The 26911-nt window shown below is 49.2% G+C and overlaps 1 protein-coding gene across 2 annotated transcripts; it reads right to left on the bottom strand.

The window, feature by feature from the left end:
- On the bottom strand, nt 1-26641 carry COL6A2 (collagen type VI alpha 2 chain). 2 transcript variants are annotated; one of them, XM_042874530.1, is made up of 28 exons: nt 26448-26635; nt 23291-23413; nt 21537-22135; nt 20922-20942; nt 20150-20215; nt 19646-19699; nt 19491-19535; nt 18927-18953; nt 18642-18668; nt 18505-18549; nt 17649-17702; nt 17239-17301; nt 16914-16976; nt 16274-16363; nt 15502-15564; nt 15034-15096; nt 14698-14760; nt 14249-14311; nt 13755-13805; nt 13287-13322; nt 12879-12941; nt 12499-12561; nt 12195-12230; nt 11876-11921; nt 11321-11473; nt 10611-11063; nt 10251-10289; nt 1-1577 (listed from the first exon to the last, which is right to left on the bottom strand). In XM_042874530.1, the coding sequence occupies exons 2-28, from the start codon at nt 23403-23405 to the stop codon at nt 970-972; spliced, it is 3069 nt and encodes a 1022-aa protein (XP_042730464.1). In that variant the 5' UTR covers nt 23406-23413; nt 26448-26635; the 3' UTR covers nt 1-969. The 2 variants fall into 2 exon arrangements, with proteins under 2 accessions (XP_042730464.1, XP_042730465.1); XM_042874531.1 differs by lacking the exon at nt 1-1577 and adding an exon at nt 4554-6059 and having other exon boundaries at nt 26448-26641.
- Nucleotides 26642-26911: the final 270 nt, after the last annotated feature.

Raw genomic sequence — 26911 nt, 5'->3', positions numbered from 1 at the left:
TAGGGTGAAAAGAGTTTATTTGTTTATTTTTGCAGACAGCACAATTCAAGTTCAAATCTGGGTACTGCTCAGCAGATTGGTGAAAAGAAGGCACCACGGTTACCTTGAGCACTTTGGGGTGACACCAGGGCAGCTCCATGTGCTGCTCAGTATTTTGTGAGGTGCTGGGAGGTACGCTGCCCTTCTCAGCCACGATTTAAGGTGCTGTAATAAATGAACAGGTTCTGGTGAAGGTTGGACAGAAAGAAGCAAAGGAGATAGAGCCCGCAGGAAAATGCAGGTCTTTCAATTGGCTTGTGAAATGTAGGATTGATAGAGGACCAAAAGGAACACCTGCAGACAGCTGCTGAAGGCAGCAAAAATTCTAGCCATGCTGCTGCTCCCACAAAAAGGAGCAAGCGATGAAGGGTGATGCAAAAAGAAAGTAAGTGCCGACCATTTCAATCAGCACATGCTTTGTCATAAACTTGCTCAGTGCTCTCAGGGGCAGAAGTCCCAAGAGAACAAAAAGGATGATATAATTGGGAAAAGAGCTTGCTAAAGAACGGGCAATGTCAAAACAATAAAGCTCCTCAAAGGATACTGAGAATTTTTGACGCAGGAAGCGATCATCTGTCCTGCAAAACTGGAGAGGTTTCTTGCTTCTCTGATAAGCCCTCCTAGGATAACAGCAGGTACACAAGGCATAACTTGGTGTGTGTAAAGCTTTACAGATGTACTTCATATGGCTCTGTATCCTGTTTAGATCTTGGATTTAATTAGCACCATAAATGTAAGATATGTGACTTCATCACAAAACTCGAAAGAGGTCTGGATTTCGGTTAGAGAGGAGGACCCAGAAGGTAGCTGTGTATGAACTGTTCTGGGCCAGCTCAGAGTTGCTAGCAACCATACAGAGAGAAGAAAATAGAATAGGTAATATTTGGGGGATGTATGCTGGTGACAGGAGGACATGTGCACTCCACTCAACTAACATATCCACCTAATGAACCTGTCAAAGAAGCTCGGCTGGGAGAGGCTTTCATAGTCCTTCTCCCGGAAGATGGCGGCCCGATCTCCAAGGCCAAGCTTTAACAGGACATCCATGTCTACGTCACTCCCAAGAGCCACTACTGTGGGCATGACGTCTTGCTTCTTCATGGAATTGATGGCCTCCTCAAGGTTCTTGCTTCCCGTGATGCCATCAGTGATGAAGACGAAGGAGAGTTCAGCATTGCGCCGAGCAACTCGCTGACCGTTTCCTGGGCTGAGCACAATGTTGTTGATGGCATGTATGATGGCCGATCCAATGTTGGAGGATGAGTCCAGGTACTTGATCTGAGCCAGGGCGTTGGAGATTTCGGTCAGGTTGTAGGTGAGCGGGAAGACCACGTCCTGCTCTCTCTCACTGCCGTACTGCAGCAGCGCAATCCGCGCATTCATGTTGTCGTCGTTTCTCCTGGCCAGCGTAAGCTGTTGGGCAACCTGCTCCACAAAGTGGTGTGCCCTGTGGAAATTCTGCTCCCCAATTCTTTCAGAGCCATCGAGCAAGAAGACAATGTCAACGGGACGCTGTGTGCACTGGGCTACTGCAAGCTCTGCAGGAGAAACAAAAAAACAAAGTTGGGAGCATAAGAAAGCCTACTGGAGAAAGCTGGGTTGTGCCTTGTGCAGCTTGGGCTGGAGTCACCTCTGCGTACCCTTCTACAGAGAAAAACAAGCCCCATCATGTTTCCAAAGCCTGCCTCTGTGGCTGATAACCTTTGCTTCTTATTCCCTCAGCTCCTGGGCATGAGGTCTTAACAAACTGTAATTCTGGGGGCTAAGACAAGCAACCAAGCATTAAATAGCTCTGTGCATTTGTGTATTTCAGCTGTAGAGTTACACCCACCTTCAAAGAGCAGTGCTATCATCTAAAAGGGAGATTAATAGCACACAGTGCTTTAATACCTCTCAGTAATTTCTTATAGAGTGGCCTACTTTCAGGTTCCTCTCTGCACAAATCTTTGCAGGGTGAAAGCTGATTTCATAACCCGCACCCAAATTTGTTTAATCAGCTGTCACTAATTCCTGAGGAGATTATAAAGGTCAAGGAATATGCTCAGAAAACAAGAATCTCTTCCTGTTGGTTCACCTGTCATAAAGCAGCTTTTAAAATACACAACAAAGACCAGAATGAAACACGTTGGAACATTATCCTTCAGTCACTCAGAACAACACAAAGCAGGCAGTGAGCAAACTCAGGAAAAAAGGCACAAGAAAACGGCAGTATTTCAAGTCTGGTGTTAGTTATGAACAATTCTCTTGTCCCTTTGCAGTGCTTATGTGTAATGCATTCCATGTCTGTCTGCGTTCCCCAACAAACAGTTCCATATCTTCTTAGGTGGTCCTTCTTCCATTCTAGTGATTGAGTTTCCTTCTCTATGAAAGACCTGGTCAGGAATACGATTACAAAGCCAACACTGACACGTACATGACATACACCATGGGGTATTCCTCCATGGTGGCAGTAGGGCAACAGCTCTATTGTGCCCCGTAGAGCAGTTCCGTGTTGCTCACTCTGAATTCTGGAAGGGTGAAGTATTGGAGCACATTGCATGTAGTGCTGCATGACTGGCAAGGACAAGGTTATTCTGGAGCAGCTCCAACCTGAGCACCCACTTCTGGCATTGAGGGACAGCTTTTATGATAGTACTATCACATTCCATTTCCATACAGTGAACAAATCCAACTTAACAAAGTGCTTCCTCAGTGCTGAGCGCTGTGATACCTGGGGCTGCATTCAGCATGGCAGAGTGCTGAAACAGAGCATTTTGTAGCTCTGTATGTGAGCTGAACGACAAGAGAATCAGACTACAGAGCAGACAACATAAATTCAGCAATGTGGGATAGTGCTCCCTGATGATGCATGAGGTTGAGTTCACAGACTATTGACACCACTTTTATCTATGATAAAACACCCGTGGCGCAGGAACTTCTAGCACATGTGTTTTATCCGATCTTGCTGGGCACTGCAAAAGTTTGCAGTTGCTTTTGTTTCATATTCCCCAACTGTGCAGACCTGTGTTTCTTCTTAGCCCCTCCACACTGTAAAATGTATGTATATGGTGGCATGTCTTGAAGGGTGCTTGCTTGCGCTGACTTACTGTAAACAGCAGACTTCTGCAGTGTCAATTCTGTCTTAAGGAGAAAGCAGTCTCTAAGTGACATTATTTTTCCATACGAGTTTTCTGAATTTCATATCTCCAAATTCAACTGCAATACTTTTCTCCTTTAAAGCAATAAAGTTATGCACTCACCTGTTTGAGACACGATGTCTATAGGTACATTGATGCTGCAGTTCCCAGTTTACAAGTGCTGCTGCTACAAGGACATTTTGCCTTGGCAGTGCCTGCATGCTCCCCTGCTCATGAAAAGGAAAGGTGGAAAGGCATACCCCCTTCAACCACCTGAAGTCTGGGTAGGGTCTACAAAAGCATGGAAGCTAGTGGGTGGAAGAGAGACCTGCATATTGTGCCAGAGAAGTGCTACCAGCCCATCTTCCCCATTGCTTGTCTATGTTTTGAATAGGTGTGTAGCATGTGCTACCCAATCCCACCCTAAATTTACCTACAGAAAATGCTAGGAACTCCTAGTTAAGCAGACATCAGCATCTCTCCACGAAGCTTCAGCAACAGCATAAAATAATAGAATCACAGAACGGCTTGAATTGAGAAAGGACCTTAAAGACCTCCAACCCTCTCCCATTCTCCCTCCACTCCTCACCCCATCCCCCCCCCACAACAAGACCAGGTTGCTAAAAGACGCATAATGCATGGCTGGCTCTCCAGGCAGTTCTCTACCGGTGTCTACTGCAGGAGTGCACCCTAGAGAAACTCCTCATAGTGGCCAGTGCAGTGGCTGCACAACCTTGGGTTTGTCCTGTTCAGAATCATGCTTCAGTTATACTTTGCTCTCACTTCTGAGGGGCATGGACCCAAGTTCCCTTTCCTGCAGCAAGAAGCAAAATTCTTGTCCTTAACTGCACGTGGCTGAAGTGGTTAAGCACCACCACAGATTAAGCCAACTAAAATCTTCACATCATGCTTTTAACTGGAGCACTAATCCTGCTGGTGCTGCTTAGAGCAAAGCCTGCAACTCACTGTACTGCATTCTGACTGCCAGACAACAGCTGAGGCTAACAAAAGCAGCTCAAAAAGCAGAACTGCAGAGATAACATCCATTTTCCTGCCATCAGTAATGACATGTGTGTGCAGAGCAGCCCCACGCATTCACACAATGCTCCTCCAAATTCAGTCATGTCAGTTGCACCCAGCAGGCTAAGTCACATGCTGATCATAGGGTAAAAATACCTAATCCCCACAAATACCACATTGTCTGTCACTGGACAAATTCTAACTTAGACTGATAAGCCCAGGACTTTGAAATAAAACTGTGAAATGTTCAAAGTGGGCAAGCTCTTTGTTCCAGTTGTTTCTGAGCTTGGCTACGGTATGGCAACTGGCTCCCCTTCACATACCTTACACACCAGTTCATTATAGCCCAACCACATTTTTGAAGACTGTAAATCTCAATTCTGCTCATGACATTTGCTCAGTATAGTTTATTGCAATAACACCACATCAGATAGAGAGGCTGCAAAATCCACTTGCTGGCAGTAAACACTTTTGCGTAGGGAGCAATAGATACTCTAGAGACACAAAAGGCAGACACCTGTCTGACTTTTTCTGGAAATCAGTGGTGGTAGAGTGCATGGAAGTATCCCTCCTCATCTAAACAAACCTATCCACAGCACAAATAGTGGCTCTATAGTCTCCCTGAACCAAACTAGCACTGGGTATGGATTCCATTGACTGTGCTGCATCAAGTTTAAATACTTGCTTTTAAATAGCTTATGTGACATATCACAGAGGTTTGTGCAATTGTGGATTTTTGCTTTGGACCTTCTGGTCCTATATAACCTCTGTCTCCTGGATATGAATAAGCACACATTGTGAATTAAGACAAAAGAAATGCAAGTGCACAAGCAAATGTGCACACAGTATATACAACTTCTGACAGAAGAACTCAAGTTTTCCTGCTCACGATGGAAAGCTGGGAGTTGCCCTCTCATATTCCTTACTTTTCCCCTCAGTACCCTATGATACCTAGCAAACACTTGTACAGAAACACCACGGTGAGAGGACGTGCACCTTGCTTGGCCAATCTTGCCACAAAAATGCTTTCCGGGACCCAAAGAGAGCCTTCACAGTAACACACAACAAAACAGCACAGAAGATGCTTCAGAAGTAAAGACAAACGTGGGAAAAGAGCATTGCTGGGCTGTCTGCAAACAAGGGACTTGCTCTTGCCTGCAGCCACACGTGCTGCACTCTGTGCAGGAGCCCTCGCTCACGTGTGGCTGAGGACTGAGATGCACTACGCTGCCAGAGCAGGGCAGGAGCACGAAGAGAAAGAGCAGCAGCATGTCTGGCTCAGAAACCAAGGCAGTGCCACTGTCCCGCCAGCACTTGGCACTGCCCCTGCAGAAAAGCAGCAGGCAAAGGGAAAGCTGCCATGCTCACCAGCCAGCCAAGCTGGAGAGGCCTGCCTCTTGTGTCACATCCCTGGCTGAGCCCTGCCAAGCCATGTCACTGCCTCTTTTTCTCCTAAATAAAAGCTTCTGCCAATGTACCTGCCCTCCTTGCCAAACAGGCACTTGAAAGAAAATTACAGCTCCGAACAATTCTCCATCTCTACTCAATCCCTGCCTCCATGCACTTCATGTTGCCTAGAATGGAGACATCAGCAAAGCCCTAGCACGGTTTCTGGGTCCCCCACAATCTCGCTGTGCACCATTTTGAAGGTGTCAATGAACAGGTCCATCCATTCTTGCCGCTCATTTCCAGTGGCAAACTTGGCTTTTTCGGCAGTAAAGGCCAAAGTGGCCACCAGCTGGGTGTACATTCTGGGGTCCTGCGTTTCCCGCGTGGAGTTTAGGAACTGGGCGATCGAATGTATGGTGCTGGGAATATTTATGTTGACTCCCTCTTCCATGGGGCGGAAAATAAGTGGGTTTACATTTCCAGGGTTCCTGTCATCTGCAAGTGAGCGTCAAAAGAATATTTTCAGGGCTTTCTAGCAATGGCTGTTCTCCGAATGCTACCTGGCTTTCCTATGCATGCTGCAGAAGGGAACAGAACTAACGAGGGACAGAGAAGTAAAGACCAAAGTCAGATTTTAACTCTCAGTATCTATATCTCAACAGTCATACTGGAATACATGTCCCAGGGTGGGATGTGGATCCCCCTCTGAAACTGAACTGCTGCTGTACCTCTCACAGGAAGGCTGAAGCCAAAGATCAACCATGAGGAAGGGAAGGCTGTCAGTACACTGCAGAACAGCCCTTACAGGGAGCTGGCACAGAGCATTGCTTTGGTGATGAGGAAAGGACCCCAGAGAGGGGATGGATGGAGTACAGACCCTTGTGCAACTACGATTCCATGGGCTGGAGAGGAACTAAGCATTTGATTAGAGGGCTGAAGCACTTCTCTCATGAAGAAAGGTTGAGGGAACTGGGCTTGTTTAGCTTGGAGAAGGCTCTGCAGAGACCTCATTGTGGCCTTCCAGTACTTGAAAGGAACCAATAAACAGGAGGGGGAACTGCTGTTAAGAGGGTGGATGGTGATAGGACAAGGGGAATGGTTTTAAACTGAGACAGGGGAGGTTTAGGTTGGATATTAGGAGGAAGTTTTTCAGCCAGAGGGTGGTGAGGCACTGGCACAGGTTGCCCAAGGAGGCTGTGGATGCCCCATCCCTGCAGGCATTCAAGGCCAGGCTGGATGTGGCTCTGGGCAGCCTGGGCTGCTAGTTGGTGACCTGCACACAGCAGGGGGTTGGAACTGGATGAGCACTGTGCTCCTTTTCAACCCAGGCCATTCCATGATTCTATGATTTGCATACGATTTCTGCCTGAGGCATCTGACCTGGGGAATGTGGAGTTACTAAATCCTGAAGAGCAGAGGCATACGTAAGCAAAGACAATCAAGTGCATATTGCTGAGAAACGAATTCAATATGCTTACGATCCAGTTACTGCATCTTATAATGCCTGAACTGTATTTGACAATAGTGGCAAGGCAACTGACTTTCTGTCAAAGTATGATCAAGGAACCATGAGAATCATGCTGACATAATGTAACACACTGATTAAGAGACCAAAGAAAATGACGTGAAAACTTAACTGCCCAGTTCCTTCACAGAATCACAGAATGGCCCAGGTTGCAAGGGACCTCAAGGATCACGAATCTCCACCCCCCTGCCACACGCAGGGCCACCAACCTCCACATTTCATAGCAGCCCAGGCTGCCCAGGGCCCCATCCAACCTGGCCTTGAACACCTCCAGGGATGGACGGGGCATCCACAGCCTCTCTGGGCAGCTGTTCCAGCACCTCACCACTCTCTGTAAAGAGGTTCCCCCTGACATCCAACCTAAATCTTCCCTCCTTCAACTTAAAACCACTTCCCCTTGTCCTGCGGTTATCTACCGTTTCAAAGAGTGGACTCCCCTCCTGTTTATAGGCTCCCTCCTTCCTTACTAGTTCAGCGTATCCACAATGGAGAAAATGTTCATTACAACGAGGGCCATAAAATCCAACTTCTTGCTGCATATGGGATTCACTGAGATCAGCCACCAAGTAGTTCTGAACTCTGTTACATGCAAACTGTACACACGATGCTGAGGGACAGAAAGACATCAAAGGGACGGCGAACTTGCTCAGTGCTTAGTCCACCATGCTTTGGGTGGGTGTACCATCCTGTATGTACAGTGCTCCTGCATGGTGCCCAGACTCTTCAGGACCCTGAGAACCTCAGTTTCCACCTGATCTTGTTGCCATGATATTTGAGTAAAATCCCAAAGCTCAAAGCCAAGCCTTTTGCACAGGTTAGAAAGAGCCTCACAGAGCATCATGCACTTTCTATTAAAGCAAGTGGTCAGTTCAGATTTGCTCAGCATCTGACCCTACCTGAGCCAAATCAAGGAACACCACAGCATCCTGTAAACACCAAAGTAATTGAGGGAAGATTCAAGGGAGACAAGCATACGCCTTGAAAAGAGGAAAATGTGGATTTCTGTAGTCAGGGAGGCAGCATGCCTTCCTCTGCAGATGAGAACTCAGTGGTGACATGCTTGGCTCCACAAGGCAGTAAGGAGGAAGCTGGGTGCAGGTCATAGCTGTCCATCTCCATATCCTACTGACAAAACACAGGCTGGAGCTAGGGTACATGGCATGAGCTCTCTTAAGGTCGTAGGACTGCAATTCTGACAGCTAAGGCCCATGACCAGGACTGAGCATAGCTCATAGCATAGATCTGAATCTATCTAACATGTCTGCAGCTGGACACGTGCATTGGGTATGCGTGAAACTCACTCACATATCCTTCAAAGGGCACCATCTCCATCCCAAAAGTTGCATATGAATTGGCACCAACTTCTGAAGCTCTCAGGAAAAAAAACCAGGAAGCTGAACAACGAGCAGAGAATCGCCAGGCTTTGTTGTACTCCTTTCCTCACCGCTCACCCAACACCTCTCCTTACCATTGTGCAAATGAAGTCATTGCAAATCCTTCTAGATGATGGCAGCAATGCACTATGGCCCACCCAATGCAGCAGATGGTGCTTTGACCAAAGGCTCTCAAGTCCCTAAGTATGACTTAAAACTTGGCCTACCAGGCCTACCACAAATCCTCACACACCACGGTGACTTCCCTGTGCTGAGGAGGATGCATTGGCACTTTCATGGGAGGTCCACACCTAAACATCCGCCATGGGACATCATTCCACCTCCCTTATCCTCTGGGGAACAGGTGTAGATTCTGCACTTGGTCTGGCCCACCTATGGCATGGTGTGAAGCATTACCCAAGAGGGAATGCCTTCTCGACTCTCAGATGCCTTCTTGAGCTCTACCAACAGCCATTTCTGATCTGGTCCCCATTGTAAATCATGTACCAGCAAACTGTTCTCACCTTGCATCAGGAACAGAGACTCCCAAGTGCACTATAGGGAAAGGATAGCCAAATTTGCCTTGCTTTGGAGAGCTCTGATGGTCAGAGCCCTGGAAAACGTGAATGCTCAACCTCTCAGGTCAGTTTCTCTCCTACAGTATTCCTTAGAAATGGAGCGGCTACAAAGACCAAAACCTTTGAAGACACCTGAGCAGTCTCTAGAGTGGCATGGAGAAGTTTCTTCCTTGTGCATGGATCCACAGGACATAGCTCCTCAGAAATCACTGCAGAGTTTGTGTTGATAGCTCAGCATCAGTTTGGCATTGCTTTCCCTGCATTACGAGGTGCAAATACTGAGAATGTTAGTGTAGCAGTCAGAGCTTTTAGTCAGGAACAATTCCAGCTTTTCTGTCTTCAGATTGCTGACCATTCTGGGACCTCCTCCCCTTTGTGTTGTATGGAAACATAGGCACTTCTTTGAAAATTAACGTTGAGATTCTGTATAATACTGAGTTGAAGCAGGGGCTTTCATGGCAAGAGTAGAGGTAAAAATTGCAAGAACTGGCAAAATTTTGTCCCCGGTAAGCTTTGTGTATATCAGCAAATAGTGCATCTATTGTATTTAAACAGATGCAAAGACAGACAGACAGTTTCTCTAGGAGTCCATCTGTCCTTTAACAAGCAAAATTTGATCAAGTAGAATCACCTTCAGCAAGCAGCAGCCATCTCTATACCAGAGTATCCTTACCAATTTTTTCCTTTGATTCAATACCCTGAGTTAATTGTTAATTAAAACACAGCCAGTGTTAAAGAAGCCAAAGCTTTCAGACCACTACAGTGTTGTTTTACAGACTCTATACCCGCTGCTCTGCCTTCATCACTCACAAGGAGCATCTTGCCCAGTGCTGCTAGTTATATTCTGGATGGCAAGAGTTGTAGCAAGGGGGTTTTGGCATGGTATGCAACAGAGATACAGAGGAAGTGAGAAGTTCATTGTTAAATTTGGAGATCAAAACCTGGGAACACCCAGGAATTTGGGCAGGAATCAGAACTGAGCAATGCTCGTGTGCAAACACGGTGTGCTAGTACCTACCTGTGAAGAGAACTCAGAGGGACAGGAAAGAGCAGGGGATGAAAACATGGAACTTTCCTGATGTACAATAACACTATTTCCCAAACTCCTAGCCATGCAAAGGAAGCAACAGGTTTGCACATCCCCTCCCACTCACGAGCTCCTGGACCTACAACTGTGTGCACATGGCACAAAGCTACTTGTAACATTTACCTGTCTGACAGGGCAGCTCAGGGCAGACGATCTGTGGATCTGAAAGGAAAGGAAAAAAAGGAAAACTGAATGACATGCTACCACCTCCCTTCAGTTCTTGCATTCAGAGATACAGATCCAGGTTTCTCACAAAGGGAAATGACAGCAGCCTCCAAAGTCTGGCCCTTATCTGAGAAAGTTTATCCAGGGCTACATTAAGTTCAGCCCACCCATCATGAATGACCCACCTTGAGAGCTACTGGCCAACCTGCAGGGACACAGCCTCTCTGCAATCTTTGCAATACACTGTATACGCTCTCCGTCCACAAATCCCACTGCTAGAAAACTCCAGTTCCCATAAGTGCAAAGAAAGATACAGACCTGGGCAGAGCATGTCCTCCATCTTGTCAATGAATTCCTCCGCCACAAGATCTGAGAAGAGCCTCATCTTCTGGACTCGCTGGGGTTCGTTGCAGGCAATGGAGACCAGGGTCTCGCTCTGTTCTGGCTGATCAAATATGTCCCCGATGCCAATGGTGTTGACGAGCACATCTCTGCCACAAAGAGCCCCTAGGTTCTTGTCATCATCCCGAGGGTCGTAGCGTCCATCTGTGATCACTACAGCAAACACCTGGGCCTTCTCTCGACGGCTTTCTTTGATGAGCTTATTGTAAGCAAACTGAAGAGCAGAAGGCGTCCAGGTGCCTCCAGCAATCCACTCCAGGCGCTTCACTGCTTCCTTGAAGCTCGACAGTGAATTGATGCGCTCATCATCAAGTTTGATGGCTTCAAAGGTCCCCTCATGACTGTACTGAACCACCCCAACACGGGCACCTGCCAACGGAGCATCAGCATCACTTGGCTTTGAATGAAAAGTGCAGAAAGTCAGCATACTTTCATGTTAGAAAAGAACTGCCCAACTGGCCTACAAAGCTGGGAAGGGAAGAGCAGGAACTGCTGTGAAAATGCTGCACAGACAGATGCAAACCACGGCAGCTACATACAAATATGAAAGCTGGAAAGATCCAAGACCCCCTTCTTTTACCCATCCCCACTAATGCCACCAGCTCCACCCCATACACACTCCAGACCTGTCTCTGATTTGGGGTCCTTGGCGATGGAGCCCAGCCGGCTGACCACGTTCACAACAAAATTTTTCTCCAGAGTGAAGTTGGTGTAACCAATACTTTCTGAGCTGTCTATGACAAACATGATATCCAGGGCACCGCAGCGCTTCTCACAGTCTGGAGAGAGGGGCAGAAGGAAGAAATCACAAAGGTGATTTACAGTGGTGTAAACAAGAGCCACGGGGTAAGAAGAGACCATCTGCGGGAAGAGGGAGACATTCAATACAACATCAAGCATCCACGGGGTTTGTGGTGCTGTCTACAGCTGAACAGCACTGGAATGATACATATGTCTTTCTGTCAGCATTTTTAATCTTGCTAGCCTATCATCTGGGCCATGAAACTGTATACTGGCAATGGCAGAGCTGAATTTTCTAACATAAGCGTGGCTGCCCCTACCATGACGTTGGTGACAGAAAGGCAGAGGGTTCCTGCCATCCCTTTTCACTGTCCATTGAGCTGACATCCCCCTGCCCGATGCTGGCCCTTAGCTCTGAAGAAAGACAACAGTTCACTCACCACAGCATCCGCACGTCTCTCGTACGTAGGTCATCACGTCGCAGTCCTGCCAGCAAAAACGTGCAGGGTGAGTCCCTGCCCCCTCTAGGGGAAAGGTTCTCCTTCACCTTTCTCCCCAGCCACCCACTCCCCTTCCTTTGGCTCCCTTGGGAAGTCACAGGCCACTCCTGCCCTGCTCATGGCAGGATGCCTTCAATCCTGCCCTGTGTCTCCCGTGCCAAGCAATGGCAGGAATGGTACACCCTGCCTCAATCTCAGGCTGCACGTGGCAAAACCGAGGTTGTCCCTGCGTGGAAGAGCACAGAGAAGTCCTACTTACAGTCAGGCCCGGATCTCCCGGTGGGCCAGGGGTCCCCTGTAAGAAGAGCATAGGGATTTCAGGCACAGGTTTTGGGAGCTAGACGTCAGCCCCATAAAAAATTTAGATTAGTACAGAGGTCTGTCAGGGAAGGAAAGCCTCTCTGGAGACAGTGGACACGTCTGAGGGCTGGCATCCCTTTCAGCTGCGGGGAGACCAGCTGGCACTCTGAGCTTCAGAGCAGCACAGGAGCTGCTCTAAGGAGGGTGGGTAAAAGAGGAGGGAGCTGCAGCATCTGCTCAGACGCAACAGGACGGTACTCTACCTCTGGGCCTGCTTCACCAGTTGGGCCTCGGGATCCAGGTTCACCTCTTGGGCCAGGATCACCCTGGAAGGGAAACAAAGAAGGACTGAGCATTTTCCTGTCGCAGCTGATGGTGCAGCTGCTGCTGTTAGGAGCTCCTCCTGACCCACTCATCAGGCACAGCCCTGCCAAGCATGCTCACCAGCCTGCTGCTGCTGTGCTGGGAGATAGGGGCCATTTCTGGGATGTGGCTGCTTTGGTCAGGTAGGGGAGATCTAAATGCATATGCCAGCAGCACACAGTACTGACAACAGCACACAGTTCCTCATTCTGTGTCTCAACACCACACATCCATGGTATGCACAAGCAGGCACGTGCTGGTAACACAAAAATCTGCTTACCGGTTCTCCCTTCTCTCCTTTTGTTCCTTGTGTTCCTTTTGGTCCAAGCTCACCCCTTCCTCCCTGTTTGAGGAAGAGAAAAACAGATTCACCAAAGAGCACATGTGGATGCTCTCAGACAAAGGAACAACGGCTGTGAACACATCAGGAACTCAGGCCTGCCTGACCCAGAGGATCACCCTTTAAGCCAGCGGCTCATGCAAAGCAAATAATTGGTGTTTACACAGGCACTGACTGAAGAACAAGGAAGTTTTGCAAAACATATTTCGAAAAGAGACAAGCCTGCACAACGCACACAGGCCCTGCAGCTGCAGGGAAGGTCCTGCAAGAGGACCGGATCCTCAGCCACTTGCCCTGCTTGGCATTTCTGCCAGTCCAAAAACAGATGAAGGACACAGGTGCACTCACCTTGGGCCCTGGCTGCCCCTTCTCACCCTTGTCACCCTGTGAGGAAAGAGGAAAGGGTGAGACAGCAGTGGATGGGCTTCACACTTCTCTTTGAGGTCTGCGATGAGGGGCACAAAGCTAAACAGCAGGAGTGATGGCTGGGGTGGTGGGCACGGCCACATCCCAGTCATTGTAGAGAGGCTGGGGTCCCCAGCACCTCTAACACACAGATGAGGACTTTAGGGACACGTTCAAATGCTGTGGAGCAAAGGGAGAACTTCACAACCCCTGGGGCCAGGAGCAGAGATGAGGACAGCATGCTGGCACTACTGCTGAAATGCCACTTCCTCATTCCCTTCTGCTTCACTTTGTTGTGGCCCTCACCATTTTTCTTTCTCCCCTCTTCTTCTCCCAGGCTGTTAACCTCCACTGACACAGATTTCCTCTGCTGTTGTTGGACTGTGCACACCTTCACAGGAGCATACATACCTGCGGTCCTCTGGGTCCAGGATAGCTGAAGCCAGGCCTGCCTCTGTCACCCTTTGGTGAAGTAAACAAGCAAATAAATAATTGTAAAGAATAAATAAATTTTCAGTCAGAAAAGTCAGAACTCAAACTCGAACTTTTGTGACCTAGCGATGCCAGTGAGATCAAAGCTATTTTCACTCCCTGTCTGAGGAGAAACGTTCCAGTGAGCCATCGCTTCTGCACTGGATCCTCAAGCACTGGGAGCAGTTGTTCCCAGCAATGACATGGGGTCCTGGGGACAGCACATGTCTAGGGTAACCCTGAATCTAAGCAGGATGAGAGATATAATCAGAGCTGCCATGACCAGAGCAAGAACTAAGTCTCTGTCCATAGCGAGGCTCAGATTCAAGCCATCCTGCTTCCAAGACAGGCCAGTGAGCAGGGCGTATGGACTTTAAAAGTATCTACACAACAACACAGTTTTTCAAATGCTGAATTGCACTCAGGAACTTTACCTTTGGACCCGGCGGTCCAGCATCACCTCTTGGGCCCAAGTCTCCAGGGTCCCCACGTGATCCCTGCAAGACAAAGTTGGGGGGATCGGGTCAGGGCATTTCCAGTGGCTTCCTGGCCATACAGGGGTCCATGCTGGGGAAACGGGCTGCTGAGATGATGCTGTGAGATCACCTCCCTCCCCCAGGAGTTGCTGTGGCAGTGACTGATGCAGCACCTGCGTTCTTGCAGGGCCAGAAGAATGAGCTGGCACTGCTACCACAGTAGGTGTGGGGTTAACCACGGACTCCGACTAAGCTGGATGCCCATGGGGCAGCTTTTTGAGCCTCCTTGGGAACAGGTCATGCAGGCTGCTCTTAGTAGGACAGTGCAGGCAGCTGGTGTCAGCAGGACTAGCTGTCACTGCAGAGGGAGGTGGCCACAGTCACACAGATGTCCCACGATGACTTACTATGTTGCCCGGCTCTCCCACAGCACCCGTAGGGCCTCGTGGTCCTGGCAGTCCTTGGTCTCCCTGCAAAACAAAGAGGCAAGAATATACAGAAGCAGATACGTACAGACCCTCTGTGCCACGTCCTCAGGGCTCCACCACGCTCTGGCACCTCTGGAGACAGGGGTGTCCTGGTGTCCCATCTGCACCTCTTTACACAGATAAGATGAAGCAGGATGAGACCTTTGCTCATCCTGCACGAATATTCTCTTGCCAGATATGTGTATGAGGGTTAAAGTCCATTAAGCTGATATCTCCCTCCCTCCTAGCTATCACAAAACCCTGTTCTGGGCTTACCCTTGCTCCTTTGTTTCCAACCTCTCCTGGCAGGCCACGGGGACCTTCTGGACCAGGATCTCCCTGTGCAGAAGATAAAGATATTCCTTGTCAGGCACATCTCCAGCTCTACGTGCATGGCAGTGAGAAGGACAGCACTGCTCTCAAATCTGGTGCTTCTTGGTTTGAGAAGTAGTGTCAGGGCGGAATGCCCTCTGAACATGTTATTTTGCCTCAAACTTTGCTGCCCGTCATCTTCACTCAGCTCTGGATCAACTTCTGGAGGCTGTAGGTGCTGGTTTTGGAGGTGATTGTCACGGCTTCTTAAAGCCAGGCAGGCAGCAGGCACAGTGGTAGCAGAGCCCTCTGGCACCTGCAGTTCCCAGCCCTGGCCTTGGGTATTTCATGGTAGGGCAGCAGAGCATCACAAATGCCAATCCTGTGCATCTTGGGCTCGTTTGCAATGGTCTGGGCAGATGTTTTACTCACTCTTTCTCCCTTGGTGCCTGGACCGCCTTTGCTGCCTTTTGTTCCTGGATCTCCACGTCGACCCTTGGCAGACACAGAAAGTGGTCACATCAACAGGATGCCAACAGGGATGCCACCCAAACAGTGACACCTGGCTGCCCTTCCTTCCCCCTCCACACCCTCTTAAGGAGCCTGTGTCCATGATGGCCCTGCTTGGGGCATGTCCTGCCTTTGTATTTTGGGAAGCCAGAGCCAGGCTGCTCATTCAGGAGGTGCTCACCACAGTGACCACCAACACACACGGTTCATTCCTTCAGGGTTAAATGCTTTGCTTTACTTCCGACACATCTGGCTCTTCTTCCTGCTCTGGGTGTTGCACAGGGACTCAAACTGGTCTACAGCATCTGGGTTCTGCCCTCACAGTGCCAGCTGAGCTGAGCTGTTATGTTGTTTAAGCTCCCTGCCAGATAGAGATCATTTGCTGCCTCAACCTTGGTGCCAGCTTCCAGGACAAACTCAGAGGGACACAGGCTAAGGTGAACTCCAGACAGGCACTCAGCATTCCTACTGGGATTTATCATGAATGGCAGACAAGGAGAGCAGCTCTGCATGTCTTAGGGAATGCAGAAGGCAGGGCAGGCAAGCTATTTGAGGGTGATTCTCAACCACCTTGCTCACAGATCAAGGAAGTAGGTTTCTTTTTTCCTTTCCTGATGACCTGTCCATCACTCATCCATGAACCTGGAAGAGGTTCCTGTGGCATGTTTACTGCCCAGAGTAGACACACACTTACAGGCTCTCCTTTGGGTCCAGGAGGTCCTGTTTCACCTTTTCTTCCTTTGCTTCCACCAGGTCCTTGAGCTCCAGGGTTGCCAGGAATTCCCTGGGAAAGAAAATGAAATCAGACTTGTCAGAAGAGAGGTCAAGGTGCGTATCTCTTGTCCTGTGCCAAGCAGCCTATCCTTGTGCAAATGCCAGCATGAACATGCACCTTACGTTTCCACACATTCTCCATGCCTACCAGTTAAATCTATGAGCACAGGTGCCAGCTGCACAGAGACCAACTGAGAGAAAGGCATCTCAGCTCTTCCTTCCAGCCCTGTCAAAATCTAAGGGCTGCTGCAACCTCCAACACTCTATCTGAAGTGACTGGCTATCGGGATAACCTGTTGCCAACCTCTTTACCTAAATAACAACCTCCTGCTGAATGAAATGGATAAGGCTTTCCCAAATGCTACTGGGACATAAGCTGGAATTCGCTTACAAGAATAAAACCAGGCTAACACCAGCAGTGCCACAAACTCTGAGGATGTTACAAAGTTATGTCAGGGAAAAGCATAGTCCTTCTACCCAAAACAGATAGGAAGAGGAACAAAGGCGCAGAGCTAGAAGGGTAAATCTTTCCAACTCAGCTTTGCCTGGCATGAACATACCGGGCTCCCTTTTTCTCCTGGAGGTCCAGGGGGTCCACTGCGACCAGGCCGGCCAGGATCTCCCTGAAACAAACAGAGAGCAATGGTCATTGGTTACATCATTAGAACGTTGCTGCACACCACTGATGTGCACCACGTGGAGCCCAAGGAGCCGGGCCAACAAGGGCCTTCCCTCAGCTCCTGCGTTTGTGTTAGGGTCCAACAGCCAGGCAGACAGAACCCATCGGCTCCGTGAGCAGTGAAGGATTTAAGAGGTAATACAGGCAACAGTGTGCAGCCGTCCCTACTGCTGGCCTCTGTCCACTCCCATCTGGAATACTCTTACCTTCATGCCTTCATCTCCTCTTTCACCTTGGTCTCCTGCATCTCCTGGGTAGCCATCAGGGCCCTAGAGAGAGAAGAGACAAAGAGCAATATCAACAATGTGCATTTTACCACCAGAATAAATCAAATCACTCAAAGACACTCTCTAGAGACTGAAAATTTGTTTTTGCCAACTACTAGCGCTGATGAAGGGAGCAGGTGCTCCTCTGTATGTGGGGAAGTATCCCATATTTCCAGCCTGGAGAAAAGAGGCATAAAAACCACAGACCTGAGGATTACAGATGCGGAGTCAGATTATGAAGAAGGTAGGAAACGAAGGCAGTGACCTCTGTTACCATGTATTTTGGGATGTGCAACTGAAGCTAGGACCACACACCTAATATGTTGAATTCTTTCATACAGCATTCCTACCTTGTCACCACGATCCCCCTTGCAGCCTGGCGGTCCAATTCTCCCCAGCTTGCCCTGGAGAAAGATCATTCAAATGAAAAAGACAGCAACACTCCACGTGTATGAAGGAAATATACATTCTTTTCCTGACGGCAGTTCCTGTTTTTTAACATCATCAACTGGTCATACCTGTGATCAGTCAGAGAACAAGCAGCAAGAGTATTCTTTAAGCAGAAGTGTTGCTATCTGTGGTGAGCAGACACAGAGAACGAGGAAGCACTTGGTGGGGCATGAGGGAAAGTGCAGAACAAAACCAGTTTGTGCTAGCCAGTGAGCAAAGCCAGCCAAAATTGTATAAATGTAGGCTATTCTGCTCTGGTACATTTGTATGGTATGCAAAATGGGAAGGTCATGTTCATCTGCACTCGCCTGAGAGGGGACAGAGGATTTCAGGGACTTTGTTAGGAGATACCTGAATGTGGCTTTAGGGCTTTCATGTTAAGAGAAAGCATCAGCTTAGAGATGAAACTGCAGGCTCTGCAAGGACGTGCCTTGAAAACTACATTTCAGCAGACGTTCCTGTGTACGTGTCCAGCAGGGGGCCCTAGCACTCGAGATGAAATATCCACACCAGGTGAACATCGCTCATCCTGCAGCAGGAGAGCAGCCCGGGTTATGCATCAAGCTCCTGCAGAGTGTAGCTCAAATACTTCTGCAGGCTATGGAGAATAATGTGCAAATAAGCTCTTAAAACTTCAGCTGGATTGAGATGAAAGGAACACAGAAACACATGAGGGATATGAGAGAAATAAAACAACCTGCAGGGGCACAGAGAAATAAACCAGCCCAGTGATGGTGCAGCTCCCCATGCCGTTACCTTCTGTCCATCGGTGCCATTCCTGCCTGCCAAACCAGCTGCGCCCTGGGATCAAGGAGGGAAAAGAGTCATCAGTGATCTGATGATACACTCAAGGATTTGTAACAACGTGCCAGTTAGAAAAGATCTTCTCTTACCCTCCGTCCATCGGATCCAATCTCGCCCTAGGGAAAAATGAGGACAGGAGTCAGCCAGTACCCCTGTGCCACGCTCACTCACCATGCCAGAGACTTTCTTCCCCTCCTTCCTTCAATGCAGCATTTTCTGCAGAAGGCTCTGTGACCTCCTTGTCTCTCCCTGCTGCACGGAAGAGGAGCCAGGACCCCTTTCCCCAGAGAACTCCTCCTCTTATCCTCCAGACCCTGTGCTGGTGCACAGAGCTGTGCTTCCCCAGGCATACCATGCAGGCTTTTCTTTCTCACCTTTTCTCCTTTCAGCCCTGGAACACCCTGGAGGAAGACAAAAAGAAAAGAAAGACGATCTTGTGTTAGTGCCTGGGATGAGCAGTGGGAAGGCAGCAGCTGACTGGCAGGATGGTCATCCCAGCTGGGAAATGGGCAAATGGGGAGGGAGGAGTAATATAAGGATCCCAATGTTGTTGAGGCCCTTAAGGAAGAAGGCCAGTAACAATTCTTAAAGCCACATCCTGCATCAAAGCAGCAGATCTGCACAACTCTTCCATGCTGGCCAGCTGCCTTTGGAGTAGGAAGATGTGCCAAGCATGGTGGCATTCAAATGCACAACTTGGGGATGGATTTGTGGGTTTTCCCAGGGCAGGAGAATGCCAAGGAGTGAAAAGAAGTAACACTGAACAGTGGAAAATCACCCCGAACCACCCTGTGTTTTACCAAAAGTCATGGAAGCATAGAATATCCCAAGTTGGAAGGGACCTGTAAGGACAATTGAGTCCATCTCCTGGCTTCATGCAGCAAGACACAGAAATCCATGGCAGTAAAGAGCACAGCCACTGACTACGTGACTCTTACCTTAGGACCGGGGTATCCAATTGGACCTTCAATACCTGGATCACCCTTAAGGAAAGAAGACACAGAGTGTTACCTTAAGCAGGGCACAGAGGAAGCCCCCAGCTGGCATCAGGCAGCGCTGCTTACTGTGTCATGGGGATGGTTTCACAACTCACCTGCCGTCCCTTCAGTCCAGGGGAGCCTGGTTCACCCATGTTTCCCTTCGCACCCTAAAGGAAAAACACATCATTGGTGATGACTGGAAGGCATTGACAATTTCTAGTAGCATCAGGCTTCTACAAAGCTTGGAGCAGCTGTTCTGGGGATGGCAGCACACAGCCTGGCAGCACAGAGTTTGGGATTCTGTTGGGCTGTGGGTAGAGTGAGGGCTGCACACGTAAGGGCTGTTGGGAGTGGGAGAGGTGGAAATAATTTTTGCTGCACTCTTGTTGGCCTTGTACAGCTTCTCAGTTACTGAAGGCCCTTGATTGTGATCAGCATAGTCGATGCTTGGATATCTCTTTGCATCCACTGGTCCATCAGCCTTGTATGGTCATCAGGAGAAAAGGAGGGACCTGGAAGGATCATCAAATCCAACTCCTGGCTCCACGCAGGAATACCCAAAAATGAGACCACCTCATTCTCTTGGCATTCTCTTCCCACACATCAGAGTAACTTACCTTTTGCCCTCGGTACCCCTTGGGACCAGCTGGACCTGCAATCTCCAGGCAGCTCATCTTGTAGCACTGAAACACACCAAATTCAACACAAGATGTAGTTGCTGGGCTGCCTCGTGCTCTAAGCCACCCAGCACCCAGAACTCAGCCATGCGCCACGGCTCTCTCCACACCTCCCCATAACTGCAGCAGTAAAAGTGATTCTGGTTCCATCTGGCTCAAAGCTAAGGCAGCAAAAACCATGTTGAAAGCTCCTGCATACAAATCTGAAGTTGTCACAAGTGCATTCATCATGGTTTTGGCTCTGGGCCTAAGCTCAAAGAACAGGACTGCTAAGTGTCAGCCACAGTGTTATGGATCTGCTCTTCTGGGGCCATCAGAGAAGGGTGTGCCATTGGGAGAACCACTCTGCATACTCCTCTATGTAGGACAAGCCCTGTTACATGGCTGGGCAGGAATTCTAGCTTGCAGAACGCTGGTAAAACATGCCACCAAATCCAGCATGGTACAATGAGCATCTTAACAGACTTGAACTCATTGCCATGAGGAGAATCACAAATGAGGGGGAGGCAGAAAGGGAACCATCTCATATGCCATTTCAACTGCTGGGTAAAGGAGTGGGTTCCCATCCTGCATACTGATCCCAGGGTGGGCAGAAATCCACTCCAAGCAGCTTAGAGCAAAACTCTTCTGCTCCTTTGGAGTACAATCTGTTCTTCTTCAATACGCAAAGCAACTTCAACTTGGAAATGAGATGCAGGTGCTGCTCACTCACCTCAGCATAGGCTTCATGTTTCTGCAAGGGAGAAAACAGAATGAACAAAATCAGTTAAGACAGTCAGCTCTAAGAGAAGAACAACACCCACCCTTAGCAGTATGTGTGACAGCAAGGGAAAAGAGGCAGCTAAGGTCCATTGGCTCTAATCACAGAATGGCTTGGGTTGGAAAGGACCCTAAGGACCATCAAGGTCCAACCCCCACATCCTCAGCAGAATCCTCAGTTAATGGTGGTCCCTCACAAATGGGGCCCTAGAAATCACTCTACTCAGAAGGGAGGGAGCTCGGGAGTCTCACAGATCCTAGTGCTGCCATCTCTTCCACGTGCCTCCAGGTGGGGCACAGGTCTGCCTGAGCAGCAGCCAGGACTCGCACGGATCCTGCCTAGAGGAGCAGGGGCGTAACCCAAGGGACACCTAGCCAAAGAAATCAGATATACTGAAGACCACGTCTAGCCCATAAGTGCAGGAAGGACTCGGAAAAGGTAGAGGAGCTCTCTCAAGCCAGACCACGGTGCCATCCCACCCTTCCACGCGCTCCTTCTCCTGTCACCACTCCCCGGTGTCTCCCCTCGTCCTGTTCTGCACCCTGGGCAGCACAGCTCAGCCCTCACCATCGCTTTGATTATCCTCTCGATAGTGTTCTCGTCAATGTGCAGGGCGTCTTTCGGCGTGATGGTGTAGTTGCTGCGGTACAGGTCGTGCGGTGGGCTGGCGATCTCCCGCAGGCCCTGCTCGTAGACGTCCTCACTGGGGGCCACGGCAAAGAGCTTGATCCCCATGTCACGTGCCCTCTCAGCCTGCATCTTCATCCCCCCACAGGGGCTGCCGGTGACGTGGCCGTCGGTGATGACCACCGCAAACTTCACATCCCGGGCCGTCTGGCTCTGGAACTGCTGTGTCATGTTGGAGATAGCACAGTCCGTGAAGGTGCCTCGGCCAAGGTAGTTAATGGCACGGAGCTTGGTGAGGTACGTGTCCTTGCTTCTTGTTAAAGGGCTGTAAATTTCCACCACATCTGAGTAATGAAGTCCTCCAAACATCCAAGTGATGGAGACTTGGTTCTGGTACACCTCATTCTCCAATTTTTCAATGAACCGAGGGATAAACTGCTTTATTTGATCCACGAGGCTCTGGATAGGCACAGTCTGCAGAGCAATGCTCTCCGAGGTGTCAATGACAAAGTACACGCTGATGGGGCAATCCGTCTTTTCTGTATGGAGACAATTTTCAGAATGTGTCACAGCACCTTCTGCGATGCTGCACCCTCATCACTATGCCCTAGAAACCTGGATCAAGTAGATTAGAGCACACAGAATTGTGGAGAGAGCAAACCACAGCACAGGACATGAGGTTTGGTGTCCTGAAAGGTTGTTGCGCCTCTAATTAACCAGGAGCTATTTCCACCAAGATTGGAGGAAATGAGGGCAGGGATGACTGAGTGCCAGTTCTGAGCAAGGAGATGGCTTTTGCTCTCCTGCACTACATACATGCCCCGCCTGCCAGGCTGCTGGTTGCTCTCTCTGATTTAAAAACATTTTGAAAAGAGTTACACCCAATTACAATGTCACAAAAAGCACAACTGCCTTCTATCCCAAACTGTATCTCTGTCTGGATCAGAAGAGTCCTCACTGTCCAAGACTTTAAAATCACAGAATCACAGAATGGCTTAGGTTAGAAGAGACCTCAAGGGTCATGAAGCTCCACCCCGCCTGCCACATGCAGGGCCACCAACCTCCACATTTCATACCAGCCCAGGCTGCCCAGGGCCCCATCCAACCTGGCCTTGAACACCTGCAGGGATGGACGGGGCATCCACAGCCTCGTCTGGCAGCTGTTCCAGCACCTCACCACTCACAATAAAAAACTTTCCCCTGGTATCCAACCTAAATCTTCCCTCCTTCAACTTAAAACCCTAAACTCTAATCATTTCTCAACTAATCTTGAAAGTATTGCTTTATTTTTTTTTTTTTGTAAAAGTCAGTCTGAACACCTTCATCCCCTCTTCCGCACTGCCACTGAGAAGTGCCAAAATTTTAAAATTCACAATGAGCTGTTTTCTGACATCAGACGTGCAGCTGAGTTCTGGAGACAGGTTGGCATTTAGCAGTGCACCAGCCAGGAGAAGCCATCGCTGGCAGAGCTCAGACCTTCCGCTTTTCTGCACTGCAAACTCAGAAATGAGAGTTTAAGTGGAGAATGCTGTTTCCTACAGAAAGACAGATGACTGTGGCAGGGTGCTGCAAAGAAGCAGGAGAGGTATCATGTGCCAAAGTCAGTTCCTTGTAATCAGGTTCTAGGGCTGAGCAAATCCATTGCTTTAAGTAAGACTGTTGCCTACAAAGGAGACAGACACCCAAATTAATACCTGTACAGGAGGTAACAGGTTCATCATCAAACTGAGCGTGGAGTGGAACTAGTGCCACACAAAGAAGGGTGGATAGAAAGGCTTGGTGGAACATCTCAGCAGTTCTTCTCAACATTGAGATGCCTGTGGGAAAACAGAAGTTCCATGTTATACACAACGTTCGAGCTGTTAGCTCTGACAGGAAGATACAAAGCCAGACAGTGCTTCATGTTAGTTCTGCCTATGAGATTCAGTCTGAGAAGTCCTTGGGAATACATGTAAGTGTTCAGAGGAACTGAGGACTGGAAATTATATTCACAGACAAAACCCCAGCAACAATTTTCAAGAGTGAAGAGCCAATGCTCACCTTTACGTCTAGAGGACGTTCACACTAGGTGTCATGTCAGCTTCACAGCACAGAACCATGTACTGCCATAGCTACTTTTCTGCTTGAGGGTCAACTCAAGACAAAAAGGGTTATGAATGTTCTCTGCTAAGAAGAGAAGGCCTCAGCCCTTCTGAGATCTTCTTTAAACGTTTGGGGTTTTTTTTTGGAAATGCCAGAGGTTGAATGGCCCCTGAGAGTGCCTTCATCCTTCCTTAGAGAGGTCACATCAGTGCAGGGGAAGGGCAAGCTAGCAGTGCAGCTACACTTCTGCCTCAGTTGCATGAAAATGGCATTATCTGAAGAGCACAGACAACTCAGCTCCCCCTGCACCTCCCTACCTCCCTCCTCATGGCTGCTCAGCAGTTATTTCCTGCTTGGACACATCCCAATCTAGTTCACACTGAAAGATGCATCACGCTACAGGATTCTGAAGACTCATTTATGCTGAGAAGACCAGTTACCATCAGTGCTGCCAATATCCTTACAGCACTGACTGCCTTCCACCTTGCTAAGGTTCATGCGCATGCTAACAAGCCTGCGAGAACAAATGCTCAGCTGGGTTTTACATAAGGGACATACTGCCCTGTCAGCTGTCCTCTGCTGCCATCTGTCACACGGCAACAGAATGGAACGGCGCGTTGGTGGGAAGGTTCAGTGTGTACTGCCACACCACCATCTGCCTCTGACACAGCGGGCCAATATAATAAAGGGGGGCATTACTTTCAGAGTAACCCTCACACTTACTGCAGTGCTGAGGGAGTATTATGGTTATACAAGACTTCCTATCTCCTGCCTTACAACAAGTTTCCCATCCTGTTCATCCTCCACCAAGCAGAGCTGCAGGAGAACTTGATCTCGTGGCAGCTTGGAGCCCTCAGGCAGCACCATTTCAGAGCTCAGGAAGCTGGAGACACCATCTTTTGGAGATGCTGAGCATATGGAGGCTTTGGCCAAGTGTCTGACTCATGGATTGCAGCATCCTGGGTTTAATTACCTCCCTCCCTCCTGCCATGTGTGTACGAGTGAGAAGGACTCTGTGCAGAGCAGGGCCCTTGCCTCTATCCAGGCAGCTCTAAGCACCAGGCACACTTCACTGCTTTGTCACTGCACGCAGTCTCTTTATCCCACTCCACTGCATGCAAGCTCCTTCTTATCCCTGCCAGGCTGTGAGCACAGTGTGCCCTTGGAAAGCACACACGGTGGTTCCCCACCCATTGATTCCATTAAGAGGGAGTGGACAGATGTGGGATGAAACTGCCACATCCTCTTCCCCCCCATCCAAAACTGGGTCTCCAAAACTGGGGTGGGTGATGCTGCTCAGGGTGCCAACAGCTCTTGTGGTTTCATTGCCAATCTTGTAAGATTTGATGCCTTCCGAAAAGCCTCACCTCCTGCTGAGAAATGCTCGGTGGGAAATAGCAGGTTTCACTAAGGAAAGGGTGTACTGCACTCTAAGGCATTTGATGGAGACGAAGTGCTGGCCTAGAAAAGTGATGGAAAGTGCAAATTGGGAGCTGAATCCTTCTGTCTGAATACTTGGTTCTGCCATGCTTTTCTTCCTTGACTTCTGCTCTCTCTCTGCGAGAGCAAAAACATAATGCCATGGGAGCACGGCCTTTTGGCTTACTTGCGCCTTAGCTGCATGCTCACAAATGACTATCAGTCACATCACCCTTTAGTGCTCTGTAGAGGCCATCTCATGTGCCCGTCCAGGCAGACCCAAGGTCAGTCTTATCCCATTTGTGACATTTCTTCCTGGTACACCTTCAAAGTCACACCTATTGCAGCTGAGCAAATTGTTCCCAGATTGATGAGAATTCAGTGCTCCACCATTAAGCTAAAGGAGCTGCTTTATGGTCATGGAAACAGGAGAGCTGTACAAGCTGCATCTGCTTTAACACTGACATAGCCCCAACTTCTGTTATGGTTATGACCAACAGGCACTGCCTGCATTACTATCCACATGTGCAGACAGCATTTCACTCCACTCAGCTCTTTGTTAAGTAAAATAAAACTGGAAGAAAACAAAACAAAACAAAAAAACTAGAGCAAAGCCTCTGTTATATTGCCATGTTATACTGTTCTATTGTATACTAAGTCAAGCATGTCCCATAATTTTAGTGCCTGACCCACCACCTGAAGGTTTCCCAGCTGCTAAAGGTGGTCCAAGCTGTTTGTCAGCTCTCCCACTGCACTCACAGTGAGATGAAAGAGAATACTGGGGAAGAGTGGAGAGGCAGCCGAGCTGTACAGCAGCCCAGGGGCTCAGCAAAGGTTCCTCCACTGCACAACAAGGTTGCAAGATCCAAACTCACTCAGGAGTAACTACCATTATCTTCCCAAACTTCCCAAACTGGTGCTGATGAAAATCAACAGAAGTAGGAGGCACAGCTCACTGCTTTGTCTGGCCTGCAATCTGAATCTTATTTCCAAATTAATGAAAATCAAAGGTGAGCCAAAGCATACAGCAAAATACCGTGCTGCTGTCGCTGCCATCAGTCTGCAGTAGCTGGTGAACTCAGTTAAGGGAAAAAGTGGGCTCTCCAGCCCCCACTGAGGGATTTTCTGGACCTCTGGCCACACGTACCTAGAATGCAGCACTGAAGAGCGCCCAAACCCTCCCGAAAGCTTAACATACGTATTGTTTCAGTCTAAACACAGCACGCCTGAAGTTAGCAGCTTGTCCCTGGCAGCAGCAATAGCTGCGCAACCCACAAAGGCATGGGCTGGGGCTTTAGAACCATCAACAGCCACACGAATGCTGTAAAAAGAGAGGAAAATCCTGCCTACCTGGAGAAGGGGCTCATCCAAACTCCTCCAAAAAGCCTCGGATGCGGCAGGATAGAGGCTCCGCGGGACCGGCCGAATCACGAAGGCTTCTGCATCCCCGGAGGAGCAGCCGGGAGCAGCCAAGGCTCCCGCAGCCCAGCTCGTCTCTTCCCTCGCAGTCAGGAAACCGCCCCGCTACGTTCCTCCTCCTTCGGAACGCCTCGCCTGTAATAGCCGCAGCGGACCGCGGAGAGTCACTGTGGGTCCACCGACACCGCCGCGGCTCCTCCGCCCCTCCGCGGGTGGGTGCCGGCGTGGGCGAGGTCGCTGTGCTCGGAGGCGAAGGAATTTTTTAAAGCGAGCTGGAAGAAGGCTCATTTTTCCATGATGAGAGTCCTCCTTTTCGTGGCTGGCATTGCTGCCCCACGTATTTATGCCATCAAATCGTGTTCTTTCTTTCTTTTCTTTCCCCCTTCCTCCTCCTC

Source organism: Lagopus leucura, unplaced genomic scaffold (assembly GCF_019238085.1).
Source record: "Lagopus leucura isolate 7727_CA_CO unplaced genomic scaffold, USGS_WTPT01 Super-Scaffold_100012, whole genome shotgun sequence".
Classification (NCBI taxonomy): Eukaryota; Metazoa; Chordata; class Aves; order Galliformes; family Phasianidae; genus Lagopus; species Lagopus leucura.
This window is presented reverse-complemented; position numbering and strand designations above follow the sequence as displayed.